Source organism: Triturus cristatus, chromosome 7, assembly GCF_964204655.1.
Source record: "Triturus cristatus chromosome 7, aTriCri1.1, whole genome shotgun sequence".
Classification (NCBI taxonomy): domain Eukaryota; kingdom Metazoa; phylum Chordata; class Amphibia; order Caudata; family Salamandridae; genus Triturus; species Triturus cristatus.
The window spans coordinates 1,268,671,106-1,268,694,027 of NC_140590.1; the positions used below are offsets into that span (position 1 = coordinate 1,268,671,106).

General features: G+C 46.1%; 1 protein-coding gene across 1 annotated transcript in view; it reads left to right on the top strand.

The window, feature by feature from the left end:
* HIRIP3 (HIRA interacting protein 3) overlaps positions 1 to 22,922 on the top strand; it is a 200,035-nt gene that overhangs the window by 121,521 nt on the left and 55,592 nt on the right. The window contains exons 5-6 of the mRNA XM_085618783.1: positions 19,853 to 20,030; positions 20,993 to 21,091. Coding sequence (XP_085474909.1) covers positions 19,853 to 20,030; positions 20,993 to 21,091 — 277 coding nt within the window. The remainder of the gene's footprint in view (positions 1 to 19,852; positions 20,031 to 20,992; positions 21,092 to 22,922) is intronic.

Below are 22,922 nucleotides of genomic sequence, written 5' to 3' on the forward strand. Positions count from 1 at the left end.
ATGTCAGCTGCCGAAACAAATGTTTTTTCAATAGAACATAGGCTGGAATTTAATGTTAACAAAAGTGGGTGGTGATCACTAAGTAAGCTATGCGATATGATACAGTCGTCCACAACAGGACTACTATTCCTTGACATCAGGAAGTGGTCAATACATGAAGAAGATCTAGCCCCCTCGTAGGTATATACATCAGCAGCCCCATTATTGGTACTCAACTTCATTACTTCCAGGCCATATTTATACATGACGCAATTAAGAGATTTACCATAGGGATTATGTAAAAAGTGAGTAATATGGTCCCCTCAATCGTCTATATGACCACATTGATCCGTTGTCGTTGGCTTACACAGTTCAATTTAAAATCACCACCCCATATCACTATATACTCATCCCCCAGCCTCTTCAGAAAAGTATCATGTTCCTCCTCCAACGTAGTGATTATTCCTGATCTTGTGTTATTAAAAATATTATTATAGTAATTAATCACTACAATATTTTGCTTTCCCTTAGCACTGAGTAGTAAGAACTGAAAGTGCTGTGACTTAGTACAAATATTCTTTAGGGTCAGCGGGGAAGTTACCGAGAGTAATAAGGCCAGAATTTGCAGTGATCCGACCAGTTGACTACTTAGTAAATCAATGCCATGGGAGTTGCTAGAAGGAATGTGGTCATTATTGGTGCAAAACGGTATGCCTTCTATTACTGGCACAACTTCAAAGCTAATAGAGGGAGAGGGAGAGTTACTTTCTGCTGACATCATTTTAGTTCCATTGTGGCGAAGGAAGTTTCCTTCGTCCGAATAGGGTACATCTGCACTGGTTATTTCTATAGGGCTACTCAAAGGTCTTCTAATAGGCTGAAAATCATCCATTAGTTTTATGTTCAATCAATCCACCTTGCTGCAGCTTCTCAAAGGGTCAAACCTGTTTAGCATAAGTGGAATTATTACATCAGTAGTACTATATCGTGCTCTACGGGATTTATTATGTTGCACCATTTCGAATCTATAAAAGTACCCAAGGGGTACTGCGGTAATGGCAACATATTCATGCTCTCTTAACCATCCTTGTTTTGTTTGGACCTTATCTAATAAACAAGCCACCACATCTGGATGTTGACAATTTACAACAATACAGTCCCCCTCACAGCTTTTATCCATGCTTAACCCCCCCCCCCCCCCCCCCCCAGCTCACTCTCCTTAGCATTATTATTTCATGAGTCAGGAGCCCAGTGTTGCAATGAGTGTTAACATTAAACCAATGAACCACACAATTTTTCAGTGATGCTCATGTTTCTATACGGTTTTCAGGCAATTTGGGAACATTTTTCAAAACCATGACATAGGGGGTGGCCTGTGGGGGCAAATTTAAGGAGACACCCTGATGCTTCTTAGGCTGTCGATAGCTTCCAGAACCAGACTCAACAATAGTGCGTTTTTGTAAGCCTCCATTTATCCCTTTGTCAGTAGTATTCGACTGGATGAGCCAGATGCCTCCCCAACATGGTTCACAGTGTTTATCAGGTGCCACCTTCCCTATTTCAATGTCAATTGCTTTACTTTTATCAGGTATGGTTCGCTTAGCAGAGTCTCTCTTTGGCGGGGTTTCTGTACATGATCTGGGGATATTTTGTTGTCTGAAGTCTGTAATCAGTTCTGTTAATTGGCAGCTATCCTTTTGTACAGATTTTATTTAAGTCATGCTACGCCTTTCAATGGTGTCGATTTTCCCATGTAGTTTCTTAAAAAGGATATCAATACCTGCCATATTTAACAGTAAATCCCCATCTCCAGGCCCTGTGCCCCTTCCATCATGATTTGTGCTTTTCCCTTTATTATATTTAGTTTTCTTAGGGCAAGTCTTAACCGGTGCAGTGTGTTGTTTGCTCCTTCTGGCCGGAGGTGAATCCTGATCAATTACATCAGATGTTGTTGAAATTTCCAACGGGGAGTGTGATACACATGGTCCTGACATTTTTGGGAAGTTTGCCTAAGAGGTATCGGGACCATTACTCTATTCCTCTGATCATTGTCCTGTGCCCTGCCCCCCAGGTCCCCCGAGCTCTCTGGGCTATCATCACAAGCATAATCCTCGGTGGTTACTTTGGCCTCCCTTTGTACAACATTTAGTGCCGTTTTAGTAGCTGCCAATTGCTCTTCGACTTGGACAATCTCGTCATTTATGATCCCCATGGCACTTTTTAGATAGTTAATAATGGGAGCTGTTTTCCCCGCAGGCTTCTCTTTATTTGAAGCTAGTTTTCTTTTCCCCATCTCAATTATAGCACTCCGGTCAGACAGTTAATGCATTCAAACAAGTCCTTACCAGAAGAGTTGACTTCAGGATCACAGGTCCAAGAGGTGTTGCCCGGCCTTGTCTGGTGTCGGACGGGCGCAGCCTGGCCTGCCCTTGCCCGGGCATCCCACGCTGCGGGAGCCCTGTTGCCCTTTTGAACGCCTCCTGGCACTCTCCGATGGCGTGGGCGGCGTGCGTGCCGCAAGGGCTGCTGGGGCGAGTAGTTCCCTGTCAGCTCCCTGGACCAGGAATCGGGATTCAGTAAATGGCCGCAAATGACTCTGGCGGTGGTGGCGGCACCAACAGAACAGGTAAGATTAACAAGCTAAATTAAGATCATTGTGAAAGTTGGAATGCACCTATCGGCTGTTAACTTTGTGGTAGAGCTTTCGTCATTATGAACACAGGAGTTTACCATACATCCTTGTGCAATTGTCTACAACTGTAATTTAAAGAAACTAGTCCACGTAAATAAGTCCGCGGTAGACTAACGAGCTGAGCTGTCCTCGCTGCTTGGAGAGGCCATTCTGCCAATAAGCACTCGCACTGAAGTGTGAAATCCCAAACAGTGCGCCAGAAGCAAAACCTCTGAATGTAATGAAAAGTGGGGCATGCAGAGGCTTCAAGTTTAAACACCCCTCCTGTGTGTCTGATACATCTCTCTCTTAGGGCTTCCTTACCCACAAGGGATGATAATAATGGGCAACAGTCAAAGGTTGTTAGCCCCTTTTAGATGCCACAATGTCAAAGGAATAATCACATTGAGTGCCTCCCTCTTGGCCCTTGTTCCGTAGTTTAAGAGGAAGGGCGTGGGGGTGAACAAAGAAAACACAAGGAGATGATGGACGGATCGCTGAAACTTTGCAGACACTCACCCCCAGTCACAGACCTGGGTTGAATCCACCATCGTTCTTTAGCTCACTTCGCCACCTCAGTTCAGACACAGCTATATGCAAATCAGTCTTGACCCTGTGCTCATTGGAACAGTCCAGACCAAACTAGCTCGTACACAGCTATATCCAAATCAGTCTCGACCCTGTGCCTCATGAGAACAGTCCAGACCGAAGGGCGTGGGGGTCACAGCAGAGAACCAGAAAGATATCAGTTCCAAATTGTATGCAAACATGCACAATTGTACGCTATGATGACAGCCGCAACGCTGAGTGCCTAGAGCACCGCTTTATGAAATACTACACGCCTCCTGACATGGAAACCATTCACCTCCTTATATTGCACTACATCCGGCTGACTGTCCTATCATGCCGGAGGGGAGTTAAAACACACATGTAAACATTTTCCTGCGTCAACCCGGATTTGTTTCAATACTTTAAAATGACCAGATACCGACCCCTTCAAACTTTTTGTTTTCCACACTAGTGAGGAGTTAATACTTTTATGTTGTGAGCAGGGCCGGACTGGGACTCAATAGCAGTCCAGAACATTTTATCAGAAGAGCACTCATGCTGCACGCAGCGAGGGAGAGCGGCCAATGCAATTCCCAGGGACACCTCTTAACAGCCTGTGGTACTGCGACCATTCCTTGAGCCCTAATATTTAAATACCATTACCCAGTAGCTTTAGAAACGAGCGCGAGCATTTTGTTTTTAGGCTTTTGTAGCCCTTGTGGTATGCCGGACTTTAACTTTATACTTTTTAAAGTTAAAGTTTGCCTTGCCATCATTGCTAGAAAGTAAAATAGTAGATATTAAAGGCGGGCTGCCACCATGTTGAAAGGTAATGCCAACATTGTTGTAAATGCAGAAAAAACAATTGACGGACAGAATGCAGAACAATGTCATACATTCACCCCAGTACAGAGATCTGGGCCTAAATCCATCATTTTTTTGCTCACTATGCCGTTCCAGTTCGAACCCAGCCATAATCAAATCAGTCTTGACCCTGCGCCCTATGGGAACAGTCCAGCCCGAACTGCCAGGCTAGGTCCTCCTTGGACTGGAAACAAGCATCCTAGGACTGGTTTCAGGGTTTCACCCCTCATCAGCCAGTATAGCTTGATTCCAGTGGCATGGAGAGCACGGGACCCACGTCTGGGCATACCCGTCCCACTCAGGGTGACAATGCAAAAACAACAGTGATGGACAGAATGCGGAACAATGTCATACATTCTCCCCAGTACAGAGATCTGTGCCTAAATCCATCGTTTTGTTGCTCACCATGCCGTTCTAGTTTGATCCCAGCCATAAGCAAATCAGTCGTGACCCTGTGCTCAATGGGAACTGCCCAGCCCGAACTGCCAGGCCAGGACCTCCCTGGACTGGAAACAAGCATCCTTGGACCGGTTTCGGGGTTTTACCCCTCATCAGCCAGGATAGCTGGAACGATGGATTTAACCCAGATCTCTTGACTGGGGGTGAATGTATGGTTTATTCAGCATTCCCCCCATCATTTGTTTGCGCAACGTTGTTGTAAAGGCAGCACCCGCCTTTATTGTGTATTTATTTACTTTTATAGTATTGAGGCATTGCACGCTTTAGGTTAAAGTGGGGTATACTGACACTAAATCGTGGTAAATAAATAAATAGAAAAAGCAGCACGGCGTGGCAAGTAAAAGCAGCGGGCATAAAGTAATAATGTTGTGTCCGTGTGGCAAGCACTGCGTTGCAGAAAATAATGTCCTGGCGTGCAATAAGAGCAAATCATTGAGGAAAATAGTGCGCACAGATTAAATGAAACATTCTGAGCAACAACACAAGTAAAAGGTCCAGTCCTCATGGGAGATTACTAAAGCAGAAAAGGTGGTAATAAGGAGGGAAGACTGAGCCTATTCACGAACCAAAAGCAACCATTTAGAATAGACAGTAACAGGAGCCAGTTGAAGAATTGGGCCGAAAATAGACAGAGCTTCAAGTCCATACCTGAATACAGCATGTGTCGAAGAGACAGCGCAAACGCTGCCTAGACGAGACCTAAAAAAACGAATACAGCATGTCTCGAAGAGATAGAGCAAGCTCTGCCTAGGTGAGACCTAAAAACGGTCCCCGCAGCTGATTGCAGCTTCAGCTCGGACTGCAGAGCCCTTGTTGCAATCACCCAATCTGAAGGTAGCTCACACTTGTGTGATACATCAATAATATTGTTAGTGTGCATTACCAGGCTATGTTTATCTGGTTCTCACTGGAGGATTACAATCAGCCAAGGTGGGATATCCAGCCCGGTTTACTTGCGCACTGCATTTGCTTGCACGCAGTGCCTCAGTGCTTTGTCATGGATTGAGGTGGCAGCGTCAGACTGCACTTGGAGCATGTCCCATTTTGGTTGTGCTTCTCCTGTGCTTTTGAAGTTGTGGCAAAGAATCGTGGCACATCAGCTGCTTAGGAAGGTGACTGAGTCATGACCCCAACACTCAAATCTCTCACACTGACTGACGTAGCATGATAAACATGCAGTCCCCTATGTAAATGGAAAGTCTCTTACCAAAAATATATATTTTTAAAACAGCTTTTCTGAGTATATGTTTGTGCTGCTCAGTTTTACACTTTTCTTTTTAATTTATTCTCTGTCTCCATGTCATGGACTCATGCTTCTGCGCACCCCACCCCCATGCTTCTGAATATTGAACTTATTGTTGAGTGTGGGGGGGGGCATTATAATGCTGGCTATGTTTGGCACACCCTGCCCCTGATGACTATGCCACCAGTGAATGAAAAGAAAGGCTAGTTATGTGCACTCAATATGTGACCGAGATTGTTTCTATACATGGAGAAACATTACTCTGTACACCACACGTCCTGAAGTCATGCATTTGAAAGTGCTACTTACGAAAAAGGAAGAAATAAAATATTTGCCTAGGATCACAGTTTGTCGCCAACCCATGCATTCTAGTCAGACCACTAGGAAGCGAGCTGCTGGGATGCTCAGCCTTAGCTCTGCAGGGCTTGGAGGCTCTCTGTGAGGGTCTCTCTAAAACGCACACCCTTGAGCTGAATGGTCTCAGAGTGGAAGCTCTTAGCTTAAAAGCCATGGTTGGCTAAGCAGTCCATCTCTAAACAGACCAAGTACACCTGATGGATCAAAGAAGCTTGCAGGTTAGACTGGGCTCTAGCAGGCGGCTCTAGCAGGCAGCCCTGCCGGAGATATATCTACTTCGTGCCCCGTCTGCTCTTAGGGAAGCAGGCTCGTGGAATTGTCCCTAGGCAGGTCTGGAAGGTGGCCCAAGAAACTTCCACAGGAGGCCCTGTACAGTGCAGCTGGTACCCTTACACCGTGCTGGTAGAGCAACAGGATGACAAGCAGGCTCTGAGCACCCTCTCCTACTAAGTTAGAGGTTGGTCCTTACCCTTTCTTGTAATAGGTGCACCCTGGGTGACAGAGGCGTTGATATGAATGTACCTGACTTCCTTGATCCCAGGCTGAAGTAAAGCTTCAAATGAGCCCTCCTTGTGTGCTGAGCCTCCCACCCAAAAACCTCATAAACAAATGTAACCCTTCTCAGAAATTGCTGCACAGTGATTATCTCAATCCCCTTTGGTCTCCTGATAAAGTCAGCTGCATCAGAGCAGCAAAGAGCAGAGGTTTATAGTGGAAATCATGAGTGAATCAGCAACATGGACGGTAAAGAGCTACTGGAGGTGGTGAGAGGGGGCCTCAGAAGTCCTGGGGCAGCAAACCCCCTGGCAGTAGCTCAAGACGCAGTTACAAGAGGACCACAGAGAGCAGTAGCAATGCAAGGGGCAAGAGGGATAGTCACAAGGTTACCAGAGTAGCGCATAAAGCTGAGGCTATGATATAATTCCCAATTCGTCCATCGGAGGAGGCATTATACCCCTCCCCCCCCCCTTCCCCCCAAGGAAACCTAGATGTCTCAGACATCGGGCGATGGGAATACCCCACCCTTGCTCACGCACCCATCAGACAATCACACAATCAGTTTATACATCCTCCTATGCACCCAAAATCAAATGCCCATGCCAGCCATGACCATCATGCACACACCATTATGTGCACAGTCAACAATATATGCCACACCCCCGTCAGACAACCCACTGCCACGTTCTAATGCCTCTACCTGTCAACACATACACACAACATTGAATGCGTACGCAGCTACCATTATATGCTGCCTCTCCTACTGTCTTCTATCAAAACTCATAAGAATCAGCCCATAATATTCTGGATCCCTCCCAATCAGGATTCAGAGCTGCTCTCAGTAGAGAGACCTCTTTGGTGGCAGTCACTGACTCCATACGTTGTACTTTGGATCCTGGCTTCCCTGCCATGCTAGATCTTTCAGCGGCCTTCAACACTATCCCCCATGCAGTATTGATCAGCAGGCTGCAGGAGATCAGTGTCTGTGGCAATGCTATTTTGTGGCTCGCAGATGTTTTAGAAAGCTGCAGTCAAGCGATCAGGCTGGGCTTTTCAAAATAACGCACCATTTCCAACAATAAGGGGATATTTTAGAGCTCTTCTTTGAGCCTGGCCTTGTTTAACATCTGTGTGGCCTGCTTGCCCGGGTGGTGAGGTTTTGGTGCTTTGATTCAATTTCTAGTGCTGATGACAAGCAGTTGATCATTCCAAGGGGACAGGATATTGACAATGCAAAAAAACGATTTTAAGATTGTGTGAGGAAAATCGCGGTCTGGACGACGAGTTGTTTTCAGTGGTGAAAAAAACCGAGATCTTACTGTTCAGAAAAGCTCAGTACCTCTGGATTCCCGAATGGTGGCCGGCAGAACTGGGGGCAGCGCTTTCACCATTTCACACCGTAAAAAATCTGGGTGTCAAAATGGACCAGGACTTCCCATGAAGAACCATATTGTTGCTACTTGCGGCACCTATTTTGCGACTGAGACTTCTGAGGAAGGTCTTTCCTTGGCTACCATCCTCTGCCAGGAAAATACTGCTCCAGACTCAGGTTATAAGCTGACTGGTCTACACTAACGCGCCGTTCATGGCAGTCAACAACGCCTTACTGTCTACTCTCCAGGTATTACAAAACACGGATGCCCTCCTGGTGTGTAACCTCCCGTCAGGCCCCTATTCTGATATATCTCCATTGACTCTCTGTCCGAAAGCGCATCCTATTTAGGATCCGTTTTCTTGCCCAGAAGTCCTTGATGGGCAGTGCCCCATTCTACCTAAAGGATAAACTGCATTGCTATCTGCCTTCCCGCACTTTGAGATCTAGCGACAAGGAATTTCTGAATGTCTCCTGTGTTCGCACTGTGAGATACAGTAGTACAGCCTTCTCCTTTAAGGCCCCCACTGCCTGAAATTAACTGCCTCTCCATCTTTGTGCGAACTTCACTAGATTGAGGAAAATGCTGAAAACGTGACCCTTGACCTTCTGGTAGGTCGCTCCCCTCCCCCCCCTGCTGCAGCGCCGCCTGCACCCCCGCTGTCTCTGCTGCCGCCGTTGGAATCGAGGCTCTCCACCACCCGCAGGCTTCCACCTGCGCCTCATCCCTGGTGGCCAGTGGTGGCCTTAGGTACGTTTCACTTGCTGCCTTTGTACCTTCGTGCCCCTTGATTTTGTGCCTGTAACTGTCTGTGCCCCCTGCCCCCCGCTCTGCTTCTGTGCCCCCTTTTATTTTCTGTACCCCTCGCCGTCCACTGTACCCCTGTGTTGACTTTGTGCCTCTGTGACCCTGATTTTGTACCCCTTTTTTCTTCTGTGCCCCGCGCCGGTCTTCTATCCCCCGTCCCCGCCGCTGCCTCCCCTGCGGCCCGCCCCCTCCGCGCCCATTCGTCACACCCGTCCCTCGCCTCCCAGCTGCTCCTCCCTCCCCCACCTCCCCGTATATGGCGGCCGCTGCGCGGTGAGGAGAGCGACCCTTGACCTTCTGGTAGGTCGCTCCCCCGCTGCAGCGCCGCCTGCACCCCCGCTGTCTCTGCTGCCGCCGTTGGAATCGAGGCCCTCCACCACCCGCAGGCTTCCACCTGCCCCTCATCCCTGGTGGCCAGTGGTGGCCTTAGGTACGTTTCACTTGCTGCCTTTGTGCCTCCGTGCCCCTTGATTTTGCGCCTGTAACTGTCTGTGCCCCGTGCCCGCCGCTCTGCTTCTGTGCCCCCTTTTTATTTCTGTACCCCTCGCCGTCCACTGTATCCCTGTGTTGACTTTGTGCCTCTGTGACCCTGATTTTGTACCCCTTTTTTCTTCTGTGCCCCGCGCCGGTCTCCTGTCCCCCGTCCCTGCCGCTGCCTCCCCTGAGGCCCCGCCCCCTCCGTCCCTCGCCTCCCGCCTCCCAGCTGCTCCTCCCTCCCCACCTCCCCATATATGGCAGCCGCTGCACAGCAGCGCGCAGCGGGCGCGCCGCTGGCGCGCCGAAGGCGCACCTAAGGCAAGCCCGTTTGCGTCCGTCCACGCCTGGACCAAGCACAGCGCCAGTACCCTTGGCCCCCGCAGCAGCCATGAGGAACGCCTCCGCTACGACGCCAAAACCCTCGTCGCTTTCAACCCAGGAAGCACCCACACCTGCTGGAAGGCCGCCCCGAGGCGCACTCACGGCCCCTTCACCTGCCGGAACTGCAGCTTCTCCTGCCTCGGAAACCTCAAGACACCTGCCACAACGGACCCCAATCAGCTTAGATGCATCCTGCTTAACACCCGCTCCGCACACAAACATGCCGTCGAACTCTGGGACCTCCTCGACACCACATCACCGGACGTCGCCTTTCTGACCGAAACGTGGACAAACGAAACCTCCTCACCAGACATCGCCACAGCCATCCGAGTCGGGTACAAGATCACCCGCAGAGACCGCACCAACAGGAGGAATCGCCATCGTCCACAAAAACACCATCAAGGTCTCAACTAACACCAACGACGCCCTCAGCACCGCCGAACACATGCACTTACAGATCCACACGGACCCCAAAACCACCCTAAGAGGCACCCTCGTCTACAGACCGCCAGGACCCCGGGCTCAATTCTGCGACTCCATCGCCGACCTCATCTGCACGCACGCGCTGACCTCCACCGACTACATCCTCCTCGGAGACCTGAACTATCACCTGGAGAACAACAACAACAGCAACTCCTCCACCCTGATCGACAATCTCGCCAACCTCGGACTAAAACAGCTCGTCACGACGCCGACCCACATCGCCGGCTACACGCTAGATGCCGTCTTCTCCTCAAGCCCTCACGTCACCTTCAGCCACACCACCGAACTCACCTGGACAGACCACCACTGCATCCACTTCTCCTTCCGGAAACCCCTCACACACCACCGCACCCTACAAACCCCCCGCCGCTGCTGGAGCAAAGTCTCCCAAGAACAACTACAGACAAATCTCGCACTCAACCCTCCGACGAGCCCCAACAACCCCGATGAAGGCGCACTCACCCTCGAACGCTGGATGAACGACTGCGCCAACACCGTCGCCCCACTGAAAAACCCCACCAGCAGAGACACCAGCAGAAGAGTCAGCTGGTTCACCCCGGAACTCCTCGACTCAAAACGCACCTGCCGGCAACTGGAAAACATATGGCACAGCGACAAGACGCCAGACAGCCGCGCTGCCCACAAAGACGCCATCCGCAACCACCACCACCTCATCAGGACCGCAAAAAGGACCTCCTTCTCAGACCGCCTTGACAACAACTCACACAACAGCAAGGAGCTCTTCAACATCGTGAAGGAACTCTCCAACCCAAGCTCCAACGCCAACGACATCCCACCCTCGCAAGCCCTGTGCGACTCCCTCGCCGCCTTCTTCCACCGGAAAATCACCGACATCAATGTCCGCTTCAGATCCCGGACGGCCCCCGCCGACCACACCGCACCCCACCGTCCACGACACCCTGACAACCTGGGCTAACATAAGCATCGAGGACACAATCAAGACCATGGGAACAATCCACTCCGGATCCCCGTCCGACCCTCTCCCGCACCACATCTTCAACAAAGCCAGCAATTCCATCACACCCCACCTGAACAAAATCATCAACCTCTCCTTCGAGACCGCCACCTTCCCTGAGATCTGGAAGCACGCAGAGATCAACGCTCTACTGAAGAAACCCAAGGCGGATCCGAGCGACCTCAAGAACTTCCGGCCCATCTCCCTGCTTCCGTTCCCAGCAAAGGTCATCGAGAAGATAGTAAACACCCAGCTCACCCGTCACCTCGAAGACAACAACATCCTGGACCCGTCCCAATTAGGATTCTGCAGTAACCACAGCACCGAGACCGCCCTCATCGCCGCTACAGACGACATCAGGGTCCTGCTGGACAACAGCGAGACGGCGGCCCTCATCCTCCTGGACCTCTCCGCCGCCTTCGACACCGTCTGCCACTGCACTCTACGCACACGCCTCCACGACGCCGGGAACCAAGAGAAGGCCCTGTACTGGACCTCCTCTTTCCTCTCCGGCAGAACTCAAAGAGTCCGCCTCCCCCGTTCCGATCCAGTGCCTCCAAGATCATCTGCGTTGTCCCTCAAGGATCCTCCCTCAGCCTGACGCTGTTCAACGTCTACATGGTCCCACTAGCACGCATCGCCCGACAACACAACCTCAACATAATCTCCTACGCCGACGATACTCGGCTGATCCTCTCCCTCACCAAGGACCCCCTCACCGCCAAATCCAACCTCCACCTGGGAATGAAGGCCGTCGCAGACTGGATGGAGGACAGCTGCCTCAAACTTAACGCAGACAAGACGGAAATCCTCATCCTCGGGTCCAACCCCTCCGCTTGGGACGACTCCTGGTGGCCCACGTCACTGGGATCCCCCCGGCACCCACCGACCACGCACGCAACCTGGGAGTCGTCCTCGACTCGAAACTCTCCATGACCAAACAAGTCAACGCAGTCTCCTCCACATGCTTTAACACCCTCCGCATGCTCCGCAAGATCTACAGATGGATCCCGACAAACACGAGGAAAACAGTCACCCAGGCCCTAGTCAGCAGAAGACTTGACTACGGAAACGCCCTCTATGCCGGAGCCTCTTCCAAGCTCATCAACAGACTACAGAGAATCCAGAACGCCTCCGCACGCCTGATCCTCGACATCCCGCGCCGCAACCACATCACCCCCCACCTGAGGAACCTGCACTGGCTCCCAGTCGACAAAGGAATCTCCTTCAAGCTCCTGATCCACACACACAAGGCTCTCCACAAAACCGGCCCAGCCTATCTCAACAGTCGGCTCTCCTTCTACGTACCCAACAGGAAACTCCGCTCCGCTCCGCTGACCACACCCTGGCCACGGTCCCACGCATCCGGAGAACTACGTCCGGAGGCAGATCCTTCTCCCACCAAGCCGCCAGGACCTGGAACACCCTCCCCCTCAACATGCGACAGACCAAAGACCTGCTGACCTTCAGGAGACAACTCAAGACCTGGCTCTTCAACCAATAGCAGCAGCATCACTCCCCCCAGCGCCTTGAAACCCTCAAGGGTATGTAGTGCGCTTTACAAATTATTGATAGATTGATTAAGTTGTTGTCTTTCTTGCTTATACTAGCTGAGCACTGAGCTTTACCTTAGGGCATGATTTGTTGTGCTTTATCAAGTAGGATTAACATAACAAAACCACCATCGTACATGCACACATCCAGCATCATACACCCATCAATCCTATGCAACACACCGAACATCATGCACCCATGCAGCTTAGCATTGACTAAACCTTTACAGTGTCATTCTAAGAATTTAGTCACATCTTAAATAACAAACAAATAATTTGAATCAGAGTTTCAAACACATCTCATTTTAAGCTTTCTCAAATATTAGCAGACGTGGGAGTTAAGAAGGACTCAATATGGTGTTGAAGTGAAGTGAGGTAAAGGAATATATTTTTTCTAAAAATTTGATTTTTTAAAAAAAATTTAATTTAAAAAAAAAAAAAGTTGAAAAGGAGTTAAGGTTGATACATTTCCTAATAGTGGCTTCTCCATTTAAAATTAGGAAGCTTACAAAAACTTCCAAATTGAGACTTTGGGTTCACCTTTTGAACTGTCAACCTTCTCTTCCAACGCTAACAATCAGTACGTGATCCATCCCAACCCTGTTCAAACACAAAATAACAAACTACACATTATAAAATATTATTGAGTAATCAAATGCCTTCATACCTTCGTCCATGCACCATCACGTCAAGTCATTCAGTCATCAATCTGCATATCATAAATAACCCCAGAAATACCATTATATGTTCACACACCCCTGTCACAAAACCATTCAGCTACATTGATGCACCCACACCCGGCCACATATATGTATATAACCAATACAATACAAATGGTCACACAGCCACCAATCTTTAGAGACATAAGCCAACACACCTACCTTCATACATCCAAATACGCACAATAGTGCACACTCACAATAGTCCTAATAGGTAAAACTGTTAAGATGGAATATTGCGGGCTTACGGTCAAAAAGAAATGATAGCGACTGGCTAAATTTTTTAAAACAATATGATATTATAGCCATTCAAGAGACATGGGATAAGAACTGCGACTTTTGGATTGATGGTTATACTTCCTATTTTGTTCCTGCTCTGAGTTCGATGGTCTCATGTTTTTGGTTTCAGTAAACATCATAGGAAGAGTTAAAAAGGTTGCATGTACCTCCCTTAATTGCCTTATTCTAGATGTATGCTTGACAAACAATACCAAGTTAATTCTTGTTAATTGTTATAACTCTCAGCACGAAGAATCCCCTAACGAGCATATACACTGGCTGTCCAAATTTTTAGAATCTTATAAGGAAAATCAATCCACTTTTTGTTATTACATCCTGATGGGTGATTTTAATGTGCATTTATGTAATCTAAATTGCCATTATAGAGACAATGATGGCCCAAATTTCACAACCCCCCAACATTTTGAACATAGCTCTAAGGGGGAAGCTCTGGAGACCCTTTTGTCTAAGAATGAATTGTATGAAGTAGGGTTCCCTGATAAAAATAATCGTGTCCCCACGTATGCTGCTAGGGATTGTGAATCCATAATAGATTACATATTTTTATCCCCAGGGCTTTTAAGACATGTGATTATTTATAATGCTATACCCTCTAGTTTTAGTGATCATAACCCGGTGGCAATGGTATTAGCTAATGACTTCTCCCTTATGAACAAATCAACTCTGCCACTTGCTGTAGTCAATGTGAAAGTTAAAGATCAGGGGAGGAGATTGAATTGGAGCAAGGTAACCCCTGAAGATTTTTTTTACTTAATTACTTCAAAGGTTGGCTCACATTTAAACATATGTGCTGATCCGTCTTCTTATGGCAGGGATGTAATAACGTCATTTGAAGCTATTTGCTCTCAAGTGGATAACGAACTTACTATGAAAGGAAGAGTTGATAAAAGCAAACCTGCCTGTGGTTGGTTTAACCATAAATGTTCCTTAGCTCATAAACTACTTAAAAAAGCTCTTAATGATAATCCCAGAAATAAAGGGCTAGTTACACAGCTAAGGAAAGAGTATTTATAAGTTATTCAGGCACGAAAAAGGGAAATTAAACAAGATGCATGGGTAGCCCTAATGGATAAATCTATACTGAAAGATAGCTCTAAGTTCTGGGAAATTATTAATTCTCCCTTGCTATCAGGCATCCAGAACTCTGTGCTAGAATTGAACATCTCAGAGGAGGACTGGCTAGGTCACTTTGAAAAAATCTATGGGAGTAACCTTGAGCTGGAACCCCCTGAGGTATTAATTTCTAATCCTCCTATTCCACCTATCAATTTTACTATAGAAGAGGTGGAGAAAGCCATTGAGGGAACGGCTGGGCGCAAGGCGCCAGACCCAGATGGGGTGCCTTCCAACATGTATAAGGCTAACCCTAAGTTCTGGGCTAAAATATAGCTAAATGTTTTTAACTCTGCGGCCGTAACAGTTTCTCCGAAGTCTTGGTCTCGATCGACCATAAATCCTGTGTTCAAGAAGGGCCAAAGGGGAGATCCTCGTTGCTATAGGCCCATATCCCTGTTGGATTCCTCAATCAAAATTCTAGGAAAGGTTATTTTAGCCAGGATATCAAACTGGGCCTCAGAGAAAGATATAATTTCCAATGCCCAGTATGGTTTTAGACCGGGGAGGGGTACAGAGGACCAGTGCCTTAATTTACACCTAATCGTTGCAAAATATACAAAAGCTGAAGGGGGATCGATTTTTCTAGGTTTTATGGATCTGTCCACGGCATTTGACCTGGTAAACAGGTCTAAGCTATGGTCTATGCTCCTGGAACTGGGCCTTGATAGGCCCCTTGTGTATTTTTTGGCGGATCTACATAAAGATCTGAAAGCCTCAATAAGGATGACTCAGGAGGGGAAATGTACTGCTAGTTTTAAATCTGGAAGAGGGGTGCGCCAGGGCTGTATCCTTGCTCCCATGTTATTTACATTGTACATAAACTCCTTAGAAGATAATCTGTTAACCGCTTCTCTCGATATTCCACGGATGGATGGTACCCCTATACCTGTACTCCTCTATGCGGATGATACAGTTTTATTGGCCCGGACTCCACTCGGGCTTCAAAGATTACTGGATTCTTTTGGGGACTTCATGAAATCTTTGGACTTTGTGGTTAACAATGGTAAATCTCACATTATGTCATTGGGCAAGGGAAAAAACCATCTTAAAACTTTTTATTGCAACGGAGAAGTTATTTCTAGAGTAAAAGTGTTCACCTACCTAGGAGATGATAAAGGAACCTGGGCTCCTCAACTCTCTACCAAGGTGAATGCGGTACGTAGCTCCTCAGCAGCAATATTGGGCTTAGCGAAAAGGCTGGGAGGGAAGCCCTGTGCGGCTATTTTAGCTATATACCAAGCTAAAACTGTTTCAATAGCCAGGTATGGGGCCGCAATATGGGGGTATACCAAACGTGATCCCATACAAACAGAAGAAAACAAATTCTTACGTGCCCTTCTCGGCCTCCCTCAGTCTACTGCGACCCACTCGGTCCATCTTGAATTGGGGATTGGATATATTTCTGACATCATAAAAATAGCTCCTATTCTGTTATGGATCAGAACCTGGTTAAACCCGGATCTTACGCTAAATCGTAGTATCCTGAAAGATTGTATTAAATTAGATAATATGAAGGAAATCCAGTGGCTGTCCTACATTAAAACGCTATCTGAGAAAATTGGGCGCCCAGAGATTTTCACCAATCCTGAAGGCCTATGTAAAGCTGATTTAATATGGGTCAAAACAAATTTTAATAAGCACTGCGAAGTTGAGCGAGAATCCCAGGAGCTAAGTAAATCTACAGTAAGGGCTCACTTCTTGCTTATTCCATCTTTGGCCATGCACCCATATTTGTCAAAAGTTACGAAATCTTATCATAGATGGCTATTGACTAAATTCCGTTTTAACCAGATTCACCTAGTATTAAGTGATTCACAGGGTTGGTCTAGGCCGGAGGATGCAGCACCCTGTAAATGTGACGACTTCTCTCCCCAAGATACGATGCACTTTGTTTTTCTGTCCCCTGTACCATGAAGCTAGGAAAAGGTTTATCTTCCCTATATTGAGAGAGAAAGCTTTTGTACATGTACAAATTAGACCTGCACTATTGTTTTTACAATTAATGGAATCCCCAGTAACTATGTTTGGTGTTGCTAGTTTCCTCGTTGCATCTATTAGGTCAAGAAGGATTAGAGAGGCAGCTTTACTGGAGGAAATTAATTAGCTTTTACAAACTGATCCACCGTGATAAATTAATTTTTTAATCTTGTAACTGTTAGAATGTTTTTAAATTGTTTAAATCTTGTATTGTATACTTCTATGATTTTAATTAATCGAATAAAGTGGTTTTGATTGAATAGTCCTAATACAGCAACACACACACCATCATGTGCCAACACTTTATTGTCCTACATACCAAAGCCACCATTTACCAATGCTATATATTGTGCCTGCACAAACTTAGTCATACAATCATACATCCTATTACAAAATAACAAACAATATTCTCTCAAACAGATCACTTCTCAGGTGTGCACAAATAATAATAAGTGACACAGCCACCATCATATGCTCACACAATTATACACCAACACCACCACACACATCATACCATGGGGTGGTGGTTATATTGATTGAATTCAGTCAGTCAATTGATCTTTATTCGGTTAATAAAAAACTATAAAAGAATACACAACATGAAAACATTCATTAAAACATTAATTGCTCCAAGGATATGGAATTCACTCCCGCCCGCCATTAGACTTCCGTCTCTGGCACGCTTTAAAAAGAAGGCAAAAAACCTTCCTAATGGGCAAATTCCTCTTCTGACACATGCACTACAATCACCTCAGTTACTTTGTTTTACCTCTTATTACGGCCTCTCCATGGTTGTCCCGAATGATTCCTACCCGGCTCCTCTGGGCACCCCACCCGGGACTTGAGACCGCCTGTTCTTTGTAATTGTTCCTATCTGTGTTTTTTTCCCCCCAAATGTATCATCCCTCCTAGGACACCCTAGGGTAATCGTGCGCTCTACATGCTCTAATAACATAACATAACATGTCTTTTGTATACCACCTGTCTATCCTGTAAAGCGCTCTGATACCCTTACGGGTCAGGTTCGCGCTCTCTAAAACTCTATATAAATAAATAAATAAAATCATCTAATCATTCTCGCTTGTCTGATTAAAACCATAAAGTGACTTATGCCTAAATCAAACCAGCCCATTATTAGCTGTGCGACAGTAAGAGCAGGACATAGATCAAATGTTAATAATAATTGTACACTTCCGTTATATTGGCCATTAAATATAATCTTGGTAACATCTTCACATATGCAAAGATCTCAATAAAAATATACAATTTTCAATTCATATAAAACGCAGTTAAAAAACTACCTTCAACAGTCAGTGCAAAGTAATGAGTAAAAGATCAATGGAAAGGTAAAAAAAAAAAAGCCTTCGCACAGAATTTCCCTTGCCAGTTATTTATTTATTCATGGTTTGCGCTGTATGTAATGTGGGTAGGCTCCAATTTAGTGGTATTCACCCTCTGTTGTTTGATTATATAAAATCAATAAAAAAACACAACAAGCATAATAAATCAAAACGCACACCCATCCACCCACCACCACCCCCACCACCCACCACTGCCGCGCTGACACTACCACCGCCTCCACCCACCTACCTCTCCCATCATATAGCAGTTCTCCAATTATCATCGCCTCATGCAGCCATCTTTGTATAACTCTCACCAGTGTCACTAAGAAATGTTAGGACGCCATCATGGAAACTTTCAGACACTTATAAAAGATATACTTTATCAAGTAATGACAGGGCTGGGAGATGATGCTCACTTGGTATGGTGAAGTTGGCACACACTGTTAATGCTAAAAATTGACGGGAATTTCATATGTTTTTTTATGGCAAAGTTATTATAAACATTCAACCGTAACCCCCTTTCATCTTTAGTTTTTAGGGAATATTTTTGAGGGCTTCTTTTAACAAGAAGCTGAGGGGTTTGTAAATGTCATCAAAACCTAGAGACCACATTATTGGGCCATAATACAAGCTACCCAGTGTGAATTTTGTGTACTGCATGTTTATTTTGATGCATTTTTCAAGAAAAAGGCAGAATTTTGCAACAGAAAAATGATTTTCGAAAACATTGTGTTGCATTCTGGACTGTGCTTTTTGTTTGTTTGCATTAAAATCAGTGAAGGAAATTAAGTATCCTTTCCACCAGGTCCGATTTAAAACAAAAAGCATTTTGCTGTGGTAAGTAAGGTTCTGTCTGTGGTATTTTCAAGATTTTATCTGCAAAATGCACCCACCAAAGGGCCATGGTTGTAATAGGAACTGTCATATTTGGTTAATCTTTCAAGCGGAGGATGCCAATCAAATTGTCAAGCTAAGTAGTGGGATTTGGGGCTGAACTACATGTGTGGTCGCTCTTAAAGATTGTAGTTGATGGAAAGGAAATTCTATTGGATAAACTCCAGGATTCATGGGAATTATGTCAAAACCTCATATTATATAAAATACTTCAAGGATCTAACTGCATCCCTGTGAAATACAGGTTTTGAAACTACTGATTGTTTTTTTTTAATGCAAGTACCCAAACATGATTCTGTATGGATAACGAGTAATATATTTGTTAATACTATCATTACCAGATAATGCAGCCTTCGAGCAATAGTTCCTGGAAGGCTATAAACAGAGTATGCTTTTTGTAAACCTCAATTAGTGAATAGACTTCTCACTTAATATTTGTGATGTAGTCTGTGAACAGTAACTTGTTTTGAGCTTTAGAGGATGAGGTCCCAATCACGTTGCTGACAGGGTCATGCACATCTCTAAAGAGCTCCAGATACAGCCCACCATGCCGAGCATTGGGAACCATAGTGAGGTGGGGCCCGATGACGAAGCCTACCACTTTAATCGGAGAGTGCCTTTTCCTTATTAGGGAATAAAATTAGGGTTTGAAAACTCCTTTGGTACAGTCTCTCTGTGTTACAGGAAGCCCCAGCACGGTCTTTGTATTGGTGTCCTGGTGCTTTGTGCGTTAAAGATACCCGACAGTGCCAAGCATCACTAATCGGACACTGTTCTTCACTGAAAGTATGCTTAACTCTCAGGTAATGATTACATTTTCCTCCTCTCTGCAGAAGACATCTGAGAGGGAACAGCCCACCGGAGATGACCACCCCTCGATTAAACGCTTAAAGCGATATATCAATGCCTGTGGAGTGCGGAAGAACTACAAAAAGCTCTTTGAAGGGCACCGCTCAGTGAAGTCCAAGGTTGCTGTACTGAAACAAGAACTGGAAGACCTTGGAGTGAAAGGTGAGGTGTTTAAAAGAGAGTAAAAATAGATTTTCTTTGTTGGGCACTTACTTTTTTTAAATCATTTTTCCTGTTATTCCTTGATCTCTAGTTTCCCTTATCATTTTTCCCATCTGTACTAGGAAAGTGGTATTGTGCAAATATGTGGTAATTGGGCTATTTGTTGAAACATTGGTCAAGAAAAAAACCTATTGGATTAACATTCTGAATAGAAATACTTGTTTACAGCCTCTTCACCTACTCCCTGAGTGCTTGGTCATCCGGGGACTAATGAGAGATTGGAGCACAACTCAGCAGTAATTGGAGGGAAATAATGACCAGTAGGAGAGCATCAGGCCGCTGTTGCGAAAGGGAAGAAATGTACCCTCCTGACAACTAACGGAAAAATAAGAGAGGGGAAGGAGAGCCACAGGAATTGAGGGCATTGAGGAGATATGTTTCAAAGCAAATCTCAAACAGCATATTTAACGCAAAACAGTTTGGACGAAATATGTATTACTTAGGTTTTTCACATTGTTATGACGAAGGTAGTCGATTTTGCCTTTTCTCAAACCACTGGCCACCCACTTCTACAGTAGAATTTACGTTTTTGTTTCTTAGGTTTCTTATATAGATGTGATGATTTTTCTGATTGCCCCAGATTTTTGTGAAGAGGTTGACCTAATTGTCATGGAACACAATTTGATTAAGGGAGAAGTGTAGATTTGATCTCTGGTCAACTGGTCACGCATGTGACAACTTACCCACTAGACCACTCATCTTCTTTTGGCTTTCTAGTTGAACTGTCTACACTGCAGTGCAGTTCCAGCTGAAGAGCGAGGCTTTTATAGTGCAGTTTCTTTAAACAAGATTATTTCGTTCAAGATTAATCTGGAATGGTGTGTATTTTTGTCAGCAAGAGAACACATGGAAGTGAGGCCAGGCAGATCATAACCTCTCTTGCTTTTCTCACTCTTTTACAGGTAATCCAACCTTAGAAAAGTGCAAGGTGGTAAAACTGATGAGGGAGGAACGTGAAGAGCTGGCTTCGCTGGACTTGAGCAATATCATAAGCAACAGTGGTAAGCAGACCCCCCAGTATATCGCATCCTAGATTTGCAAATTTTGCTGCACAGAAATTGAAATTTAGCAGCACAAAAACGAAACTTTAGCGGCATTATTGCTGCACTTTATTTTACTCGTAATCATTCTTTTTCAGCCCTAAATCAATGGAACCTGTTTTAGCATAGTATTCCACTATGAAATAGGCATGTTTAAAGTTTCTGCAGCTCTACGGAAGACCAGCTTCAATCTACTAACCTTGTGGGAGGGGGCCATATTTCTCGCTGGGATGTTCTAGCGCCCATGTATTCACCCCTGCCAGGGCACCACTTTCACCACTCCCTGGTTTCAGTCACAGAGCTCCCTTCGCTCTCTGGTTTCAGTCACGCAGCTCCTTGCACTCCCTGATTTCAGTCATGGAACTCCCTTCGCTCCCTGGGTGCAGTCACACAGCCCTCCTTTGTCCCCTGGTGCAGTCATACAGCCCTCCTTTGCTCCCTGGGTGCAGTCACACAGCCCTCCTTTGCTCCCTGGGTGCAGTCACACAGCACCACTTTGCTCCCTGGGTGCAGCCACACAGCCCTCCTTTGCTCCCTGGGTGCAGCCACACAGCCCTCCTTTGCTCCCTGGGTGCAGCCACACAGCCCTCCTTTGCTCCCTGGGTGCAGCCACACAGCCCCCCTTCGCTCCCTGGGTGCAGCCACACAGCCCCCCTTCGCTCCCTGGGTGCAGCCACACAGCCCCCCTTCGCTCCCTTGGTGCAGTCACACAGCCTCCCCTTGTATCGTGTACACTGACTCCCTTTTATGGGCAGTGCTGACAGGACAAACATCTCGCAATGATCACCCTTCAGAATCAGGTTCCCCAGTTCCAAATTTGGTAGCTCTGACCATAGTGTGTCATCCTCTCCCCCACTAAACACCATGCTGCCCCACCGCGAGAAACTGGCATGCGACGTCAACTACAGCCCAATTGTCTCCCGCTATAAACACCTGGATGCGGCTCAATTTAAATTACGCACTAGACAAGAGCAATATGCTGCCTACAAAAAAAAGAAACAACATCTTGGAAAAAGCAAACACTCGTAGGGAATGCAAAATTAAGTAAAGCATGTGAAATGTAAGCAGGAACAACAAGGTTACTTTAACGCTTTTACACTCACTTTTCAGAAATCAGTGAGTGCTTTTGCCTAAAAAGTTAAGGTCATGAACACAGGGCATGGAATGGACCTATTTCAATATCCAGTGCGCATATGCTTACAGACCGTAAGCAGTGTGGTAAAAAAGACCACTTCCCTGAACACCGAGCCGCAGTACACATTTTGTTTTCCAATCAACGTGTTTGCAGTACCTCCAAGATTGGTGCACTAGTTCCCCGCCCGGGCTGAAACAACGCTATTCAAAGAAAGACAAGTAAACAAAAGTAGCGCTTCACTTGCAAACACTGTAGAGTGACGCAAATGTGTTTGGGTGTGAAAAAATCAATCTGGCCACTTTGGTACCACTCTGTCTGGCTTTATTTAGTTATTTTTCATATTTTGAACCTTGTATTCCCGCCGCTGCACTTTGGAACAGTGCTTTAAATGGGCTGGTACTGTCCGGTACGGAGTACCGGCACTTTTTTATTTTGAGCGAGAGAGTACCGGCAACTTCTCAAGAGAAATGCAACACCTTTAATTAGAGAGTACTGGCACTTCCCAGAAACAAACAGGTACTCTGGTACTGAGTACCTGCATTTATATTTTTCCATTTCAAGCAATGCTTTGGAATAGAAAAATGTCAGAAAAAGACGACATTTCCACTGGTTTTCTTTTTTGGATCCATTTCACAGGGAAACAAATCAACTAAAGAA